A 9,573-nucleotide genomic window follows, 5' to 3' on the forward strand; every position below is an offset into this window, starting at 1 on the left:
CTTGTCACTCAACGAGCAGTAACCTGGCTGCTGGTGTCACTAGAGAGTCTAATCATTTGAATCGTACGAGATACACTGGATTATTGCTCCGCTGCTAGTGTAAGTCAGCTTTACTTTACAATTCTCTTTTACATCCTTTTAAAGTCAGGGACCAATAATCTCTCCATGAAAATGTGGCATGTGCCTATAGTTCCTTCATTACCGTTGTATAACACTTGCAATTCTGTAAGTTGCTTCTGACCAACATTACTCACTGTCAGTTAAATTATGAAATGTTTTAAATTTAAGCAAATACAAAAAGTAAATATATCTATAAAATTGCCAAAACCTGTTCTTTCAAGTCGTCAGTTGCGGGAAACTGCTGCTTTACTTAGATGTTCGTCTGAGCTTATTAAGTGCTGCTAAGAAATCATTATACAACACTGTGAACGCTGCTGTACCCCAGGTTACAGGTTAATACTGTTAGTTGCCACAGTGCTACTTCACCCGTGCTATCTCACAAAACTGGCAGTAGATCCATTCGTGACTCACTCGTGGGCATGAGCTGCTATTACAATAGAATTAGTAGACATTTATGTTGAGATGGAACTATCGCTATTGCATGTGGGTAGAGATGCATCAACAATATCATTGCGGCAATAATTATAAGTAAATTATTTCTTGCCATATATTGTTATATCCTGCCAAGGCAGCGTGCCTTCTGCTATGAATTGTGTAGAGAATAAGCGACGCTCGGCCAATTCTTGCCAAAAGTTGTGACCTGTTCGTCAGATAGGAAAGGTGGCATAGCAAAAGCAGCATAGGATCAGCAGCTGCCTCTGATACTCTCTGGTAGGCTTGCGGCTCATTAGTTCAATCAGAAGTTATCAAGTTTTGATATAAACACTTGATATCCAATTAAAGACTTTTAAATACCAGTGCGTCGACTGCACGGGTCATTAATGCCGCGCGAGTACCCATCTCTCGCATCAGCTTTGATTTCACTCAACGGGTGAGCATCGCGTTTCTTTAAACGCTAACAGCTTATCAAGACTTGCTACCAAGTTATTATAGAGAAGTCATAGATTTCTATCAACAGCATGTGAGAATTCTGCAATTTTTTATTTTATTTGTGTGTATTATTTTAGGTAGCTTTATTGATATGTTTTTTTTAAATTTACTGTTCAGATTTTTTGTAAGTTGCGAGAAGCCTGCGTGTAGTTTCTTTGTTTTATGCTGACAGTATTTATGGGGGTGGTTGTTTAGCTGGTTGATTGACAATGTTCTGTTTGTAATCAAAAGACGACATATACAAACATACAAATCTCTTGTATATATTCGTCTGAGTACACGTAAGCACGCAAGACCTTTTAGCAATGGATCCAGAGAGACCGTACAAATACTGTGAAATATTGCTTCATCGCGTGTATGCACAGTGATCAGACTCTGATATTGTTACATGGATTAGAGAGGCGAGTATTTATTCGCTACTCGTGAACCGTTTGCTAAAGAGTCTACAGTTCTGTCGGGAAGTTTAAAACGCCTTCTTTAATCTTGTTGGAATGCGGTTAGGGGACACGCTTGCGCCACTGAGACCAGCGAGAGCAGAGAGCCTGTCTGTCATATTGACAAGTGCCTGGGACACGACAGGCTGCGCTCAGCGATCTCTTCTCTAAATCTATATTTTTGTTTTAAATTATATTTATTTTTATCCCGACTTCAAATCGTTTGATTTGTAAATATTAGACTCTTTCGGACAACAGTCTGGTAAGTATAACCTTGCTTTTTTCCCAAAAAGTCAAGTCGACAGATGCGGTTCATTCATGCTTTTAAATGTCTCGTGAATAATATTTAATAGAATGCAATTTTATCTCTTTTGATTATTGCGATAATATATGAGAGGCAAAAATTTTTTCCGGTGTCATTTACAGGCGCCAATGCTAGTTACAGGTAAGGGAACGGCTATCTCATTCCTTCTGTAATGATATCAGTTCTCGTGTAACAGCTCCGCTGCTGCTTGGCTTGCTGTGTGCTACGCCCGCATAGCACACTAGCAAATTCCACTTAATGTCGTATAAATTACAGTGAATGAACTTTTTGTTATTGACTGAGATGAAGCGTGTAGATGCACAATGCTGACTAACAAGATGTGTGGCAGGGAGGGTGCAATTAGACAGCAGAGTTTGCCTATATGAATGCAGCAGCGAGCCTTTGCCAAGTGATGATGGTGTTTCATCAGCAAAACATACCCGTTCTGAATATACTTAGACAAAAAAATAAGGTTTATTCATTTTTACGAGAATAACTTTATGATAATAAGCGGGTTCACTGGCAATTACTAGATATATCTTCATGGTTATATTACCATATTTCTCTGACTACGCGCTTCACTGGCTGCATCATACCGCTCTTGAATACATAAAGCTGTTGACAGCAATATTAATCATCGCTGTCGCTGTAGATTCTGCTGTTCTTCTAACTGTAGCCTCTAACAAAAGACGGGGCAGCATTCAAGCAGTAAAACTGCAAAATAGTAAGAAGGCGTGGCCTTCGTGACATGTTTGCTTTTTGTACTTTTGGGAATTCTTCAAGTCTTATATATTTTAGATCTGGCCAAAACTGATTGCCCAACAGAAGCTTCTGGCTTGTATTTGTTGACCTATATCTTTGACCTATTTATAATCATCTGAGGCATCCTCATTCGACAGAACGCCGCACAACACATTTGAGTATACAACTGTGTGCTCTGCAGCATATGGTAAATTAACTCGTACTATGACAGGCTTAAAAAACATTGTGCGAAGTATGAAAGGAAACCGGTCTCTCTACAGCTCTCTGTTGCTTCAAACTGTTATTATTCTTCTCTATATCTCGACAATATCTGGAGAAAGCGAGGCTATGCAAGCGAATAAAAACAGAGTGACGACCGAACAGGATTGTAAGGTGAGTCATTGTTGAAATTTATTTTTACATATTTATTATTTTGTCACTAATAATAAGTAAGCTGTAGATTTGTAATTTTTTGCAACTCTTAGTATTTGTGTTTGGTTTGTTTTAGAAATATTTATGTAAGTACGGTTATCTAAACTGCGATTGTGGGGAATACCTAGAAAGACGTAAGCGAGAGTTGATAGACGGTATAATTCTTTCGGAATACTCCAACACATCCCCTCCTAGTAGCGATGCCACTCAACTCTCCCATAATCAATTCAGCACGCTCCCGGTTCTTTCCAAACAACCATGTTCCGCAGAAAATTTCACCAACGCATTTAAAACTTTTCAACTGAATTACCGATTAAATGTGACCGGCATTTGCGATGAACGAACTGCGAGCCAGATGTCCTTGAGACGCTGCGGGCAGCCAGACTCAGTCATAGACAAACTTGATGTCGATTTAGCTGAGAAGGAAGTATCGTCTCGACAAGCTCGGTCTCTCACTGAAATAATAAACAGTAATGCAGCGATTGAAGAATCCATAAAACGGCGCAAAGAACAACTCATGGCCTATCAAAAGGAGATCGAGGAAGAGAGTGTAACTCCTAAACCAACTGGAGCTGCAAGGGAGAAACGGTCAATTTACACTAACGTGAATGACTATGGCACTTTGCTAAGCAAGCAGAGAATAAGCTGGCGACTGATGAGCGATCACCTCTATCACATCATACCACCTAGTAATCAGAGGTCGATTCTGCGGCAGGCCTTTCGCTATTGGAGTGAGGTCACACCTCTTTGCTTCTACGAAGAACTAAACAACGAGCAGAGGGTTGATATTGAAATTGGCTTTCTGGAAGGTAAAATACTTCTTACTATTTTTCAGATAGGCTTTTTAGGTTAGCATGATACAGCATTCAGGAATTTTATAGGTAAACATAGAAAATTAGCAGTATAATTCAGAATAGACTAGCTATTGTTTGAATTTACTCAGCGTTTGTGTTCAAGTTATTTGGACGCACGAATCCTAAAGCCATTAAAATATGTATTCAATTTCCTAATGCGTGAACTCTTGGTATTCAACTGTGTCTGCGAACAGCTTCCTCACGCGTATATCTGCCCCCATCTCATCTCCCACTTTATCTATTGTTGTGACGGCATCCCAGACTTGTAATAATTTTCTCGACAGGAAGCAGCTGGCGCATACCGCTGGCAGCTGAAAACAAAGTCTATTTGTCTTGTTTGTTGCCGTCACCTGATGCATCAATAGACTCGCAGACAGTAGTCGTTGTCACCCTCCTGTGAAACTATGAAGAGCTATCGCTTTAGTTTCGACTTAATATAAATTCCATGTCAGTTGAATGGTACTAATAAATATATCGAAGATTCTCTCATTATTGTGTATGTCTTACGGTCTAAATGCCCTTAATGCTGAGGAGCTGTAATTTTAGATATCTGCTGTTTAAAATACTCAAATCATATCTTCAATCTGCCTGATCATCCATTACATTCCTACTTCCCTAAAAAGTCCATGACACCTTATACCAGACACCAAAACCTTGCCAATTTACATTATAGAACAGCATTATGAAAAAAGATTATTTTCTTTCAATACACAAAACTTATTTTTTGTTTTTGTCTCATAGTATAATTTGCTATAAACGGCGTTGACCAGTGTAAATAAAGTTCATACATATTTGTTTATTTTACCAGACAATCTCTGTTGGCCTGCCATTCTTATAGCACATCATATATAGTTATCTTCTCTTGATAGGCATACACTTGAGTTGCTATCGCCAGTTCGATGGGTATGGTGGAGAAATCGCTCACAAGTTCCATCGTGATGTACATTTTGACAACTCCGAACCCTACACCATTCACCTCTCTTCCCCCGATCGCATCAGTCTTCTACTGGTTGGTCTCTCATAGTTCTAGAACATTCCTAGCATATTCAGACCCATACATTGATACTCTTCATGTGGTTTGGCCTGACGATAGCCGACAGACGATTACAGGGTTGGTTTGTTGACTGAGTATGTCGTAGAACAACGGCAGCGCTGCGCCACGCCGAGATGGTTCTAGAATAATTAAGCTTGTGCCCATATTATCTGGTTAGCTGTAAATCTTTATAAGATCTAATTTCAGGCATAATTTGAATGGTTAACCCATAGCCAAAGTTTCATAGCTCAATTTGAAATGCTGGAGGAGAGGCTTAATTGAATTAGCTGTTGCCATTTGTCGGACTGCCTTCTTTACAATTGCAAATTGAATTAGGTGTTTAAAAGTATGCTTTTTGGTTGAAAACACGTGTATTCTTAACATTTTTGGTGACACTACAAAGTTTGAACAGATCTTTAAGTACAAATATTATAACTCCAGTGAAATATGATACTTCTGTCCGCCTTTTCAACCGTGAGCTCAGACGTATCAATTGAACAAGAACAAGTGCCAAGGCTTGTCCAAGGTTATTTTTAATTACTATAAAGTAGATCAGTTGTAATTCGGTAGAAGACGACTTTAACATGGCTGACCTATATTAGTTGCACACTGACCCGCAATCTGTACAAACTCAGACATTATGTAGGTTCACAGTCTACCTAATTTTTATAGTAATTGTAACTCGGAATAACAAACCTTGTGTATTGAAATCTTTTGTAACACCAAATTTGGTTATACAGGTGGCAGTGCACGAGCTAGGTCATGTGATCGGACTCAACCACTCAGACGTCGACACATCTGTCATGAATGCCATCTACCACAGAAAACTTCGAGGTGACTTCGAGTTGGACCCTCATGATAGACGAGAAGTTCGCCGAGCTTACGGTACGCTCTGCTTGCTATTGAAAATTATCTTTTATATTTGGGCTTAAATTAGGCCTCACGGTTTTATCAGCTGTGGTGTGCTCACCGCTATTTTAGCAAACTGCTAAATTGTTTTGACTTGCGCTAGACACTTTAAAAGGGGTCCGAGGAAACACAAGTTGAACAAGATGGGTACTGTTTCACTAAATGCAAGTAATTCTAAAATGTCTACTACAATTGTTTTGATATAAAGAAACTAATTGTCATAATGCATTCTGTTCACATCATAACTGAGAGAAGAGGCTTGGAAATATATATACATTGGGATTAATTATGTAACTTATTTGATACAATTGTAATTAGGTTTTGGTTAAAGAAATGTTATTAAAGCCATTCTTTGTAGCATATTATATTATTTTTTTATTTTGCTATATATCACATTATATTATTTTATATTGTAGTATATCATTGTAAACTCTAATATTATATATTTTATTATTGCATATTATATTATATTGTGTCATGTCTTTATATTTTACTGTCATACAATATTGTTATTATAGTATAATAAAGTTACAGCGTAAGTGTGCCCATCTATATCTTTCAAAGGTCTTTGAGTCTTGCCTCTATAATTAGGTATTCTGAAACAGCCTAATATAAAGTACTTCAATAAATATTTCCAAATTTTATTTAAAATGACAAACAAGTTATTGATCTTTGAACTATAGTGATTTAAACAACAAAGAAATTGTTAAACCTTTGGTTTGATATTTTGGTTAAATTTATTCGAAAATTGAAAAAATATAAAAAAATATTATTTGTATACTAGTGTTTATATACTTTTGCATCACATTCTATACTGAATAGTTTTGTTATGAGTATTTAGCTAATTCAGCTAGTATTATGTGAAGTAGTATAACATTAAAGTATATAGTATACCATTATAATGCATTTTATAACACGTTTTATGGTAATATATTACCTAAACGCACATTCGCTTTTTGCATCTTCTTTTATTTGTTTCAGGCTCGTGCCATGGTAGATTTGATACAGCTTTTGACTACGTACGCACCAAACCCGGCACTAAAAACTCACGAATCTTCAACACATACTTCTTCCGAGGTGATCATTACTGGAGGTATGAGAATAACATGAACAAGACACGGAGCGGTGACCCGATGCTCATAAACTCACAGTGGTCAGGCGTGCCAGAAAATGTTGATACTTTTTTACACTACTGGGAGTTTGATGTGGCCACCATGACATTCGCTGACGAATATTTGTTTTTCAAAGGTGAGAGCTACAATCAGGTTAAATAAATGCTTTATATGAACCATGAAAATGGTTGAGCAAGTTTTAACTTTGGTTTCATGCTTTATAATCTGTCTTCGCTATTCTGTGTTTAACTATTCAATTATTAATTCAATTATTATTCAATTATTTAAATTGTCACATAAAAAATTTGTGATACTTTTAATTAAATTAGAAAACAATTTCAATGTCTAATATTGTTTGTCATTTACTGTAGGATTAATAGCGAAATCTCAAGTCTTTTTTCGGTAAAAAAGTAGCAGTTCTCCTGTTTGTGACCAAGTACCACATAAATAAATTATATTTGTCCGCTCAAAACTAGCAAAATATTACCTTCAACATTTTTTTTTTCAAAATAGTTTATTATTTTCTAAATTTCATGGTACAGAACTATGAAATAAAAGGTTAATTGTGCAATTACGTAACTACTCGCTCTATTTTCTGATGTAAATAATAATATACAAACGTGTAACACTATATAATGTTGTGTTATCAGCAATTGATCTTTGAATTAGAACTAATCTGTCTTAGTTAATGCTGCCATATGTGATGCTGCCGTATGTGATACTGCCTGAATTACAAACTTTACTCTGAATGTGTTGAACAACTTTTGTATATTTCTATTGTAGTTTCATGTTTCAGCTATTGTCATCTGTAACTTTTCCTTACCATGTAATAATTATCACTGAAAACATTCCTTGGAAGATTTCATCATTTGTACCACATTTTGTGTAAACATTGATACACGGTCTTATTGTAGGCAAACATATCTATTTTCCGTATGTGGTGTATTTAGCGAGCTAAGTCATATTTTGAGCTTTTCTGTCAAATGAGTTAATAGTATTAGCAGTCTGTCAAATCATGACATCAGTGGATGCGACAGCTTGAATGACGAGTTGAACGTTTTATAGGTAGTCGTATTTTCTCATACGACCCAATAAGCGACAGCGCTGTGGCTGTGAGTGAGATCAGAAACAAGTTCATATCGTACAACTCCACTACACACATACCTAACAATCTTGATGCAGCGTTCTTTGATCAACGGTCGGCTGTTGGACTTGTCTACTTCTTCAAGGATAACATGGTATGATATTAACTGCATTATTGCGCCAGGTTGAGATAACTCCAAAAGTAAATTTGTTACAATTTGCTTAGCAAGAATATTAGACTTGAACAAACTTGAGGAAAAGTAAAAGATGCTGCAAAATTTTAACACTAGTGTTAGCCTTGCAGTGACCACTCTGTGAGGATAACTGGAGGCTGAACATGTGAATGAAATTTTTTATTCTTTATTTATGCAAATTGCTTTTTATTGTGAAATTCATAACAAAGTTTGGGTAGTTCTCATGTCTATTTTAATTTTCAGACTTAATTTGAGTTGTTTTTTATTATTTAAAAAAGACTTGATGGCTATTTTACATTGAAATATTTTTATTCCTTTTGGATTTCGTTTTACTCCATACTTGCTAGCAATCTGAGAGCTAATCGCAAAAAGGTGGCAAGCATAAGCTTTAAGCACGACAAGCATATATGAACCTGTTGTCATTCAAATGCTGCATCAACTGCTATATCAACTCCTGCAAATTCATCAACAAATTCTCACCACACTTTCTTACTGTGTTTCAGCCTTCAAAAGCACTTATGACTGATCCTGTGGCTACTTGAATTATTTTTACAGATTACATCCTTTATCTGTTCGCAGGTATATTCTTACAAGTATCGAGTTTCCGGGTCCCACTCTTGTTGTACCAGCATTGAACCAATAGTTTCTCTATTTCCTCCTTCCACCCAATCAGATCTGTATTCACCGAACGGAAATACCTACCAGACAAACCTTGACCTTATATACTTGTCCAACAGTCAGAGGGCCGTTTATTTCATCAAAGGAAATGACACGTGGGTGAACGAAGACTACTTTAATACGGCCAAAAGCAACTCGATGAAGTATGTCGGACATTGGTATGATGTTTGGCAGTTCATATGCGACGGCGAATGCTTGTAGCATTCAGAATACAAATGTTTCTAACCGTGTACATAAGCTATACCCAAAGATTATCATATTCACATACAAAGTGACAATCAGCGTGTGCTGTTCACGCTCTTTTGCCTGCAGTATTCTTAACGTTTCCTTTTCTTTTTATATACATCCATTTACCTAACTGATGTTACTGTTATCATTAAGGTTAGGAGTTGTCTACTCTCGCCTAGCTACATCTACCATATGGCTCATGTTTCAGAGTCTTTCTCAAAAATGACAATCTTTGTGCACCATGAATAACCGTAAATGAAATTAACTGTGGTCATTAACGCGCATAGTGCTTGATCTATCTTTTAGTTAGCATCTTAAAGCAATCATGTTTATTGAAAGTTATGTTTATCTAAAGTCATGCGTTGTACCAGCATTTAATGGTTTTACTTATTTTCTCACTGTATTATTTCAGTTAGTTAGTGTTGAATTAGCCAGCACTAATAAATGCTAGCATTATACCAATATACTGTTCATGCGTGCCTCCACTGCCAACGTTCTTTGATTTCATATTGAACAGTCAC

At 36.6% G+C, this 9,573-nt stretch overlaps 1 protein-coding gene across 2 annotated transcripts; it reads left to right on the forward strand.

The window, feature by feature from the left end:
* Positions 1–9,537, forward strand: LOC137410501 (matrix metalloproteinase-21-like). Of its 2 annotated transcripts, none has more exons than XM_068095927.1 (8): positions 1–99; positions 2,587–2,922; positions 3,038–3,770; positions 4,685–4,824; positions 5,589–5,733; positions 6,739–7,005; positions 7,935–8,107; positions 8,726–9,537. In XM_068095927.1, exons 2-8 carry the CDS (start codon positions 2,755–2,757, stop codon positions 9,023–9,025), a joined length of 1,926 nt encoding a protein of 641 aa, XP_067952028.1. In that variant the 5' UTR covers positions 1–99; positions 2,587–2,754; the 3' UTR covers positions 9,026–9,537. The 2 variants fall into 2 exon arrangements, with proteins under 2 accessions (XP_067952028.1, XP_067952029.1); XM_068095928.1 differs by lacking the exon at positions 1–99 and adding an exon at positions 923–991.
* Positions 9,538–9,573: the final 36 nt, after the last annotated feature.

This window comes from Watersipora subatra, chromosome 1, assembly GCF_963576615.1.
Source record: "Watersipora subatra chromosome 1, tzWatSuba1.1, whole genome shotgun sequence".
NCBI lineage: Eukaryota > Metazoa > Bryozoa > Gymnolaemata > Cheilostomatida > Watersiporidae > Watersipora > Watersipora subatra.

Coding starts and splice junctions, on each gene's coding strand:
- LOC137410501 (XM_068095927.1), top strand. CDS start 2,755: ATGACAGGCTTAAAAAACATTGTGCGAAGTATGAAAGGAAACCGGTCT. Junction 3,771..4,684: donor TGAAATTGGCTTTCTGGAAG/GTAAAATACTTC, acceptor TTCTCTTGATAG/GCATACACTTGAGTTGCTAT. Junction 8,108..8,725: donor ACTTCTTCAAGGATAACATG/GTATGATATTAA, acceptor ATCTGTTCGCAG/GTATATTCTTACAAGTATCG.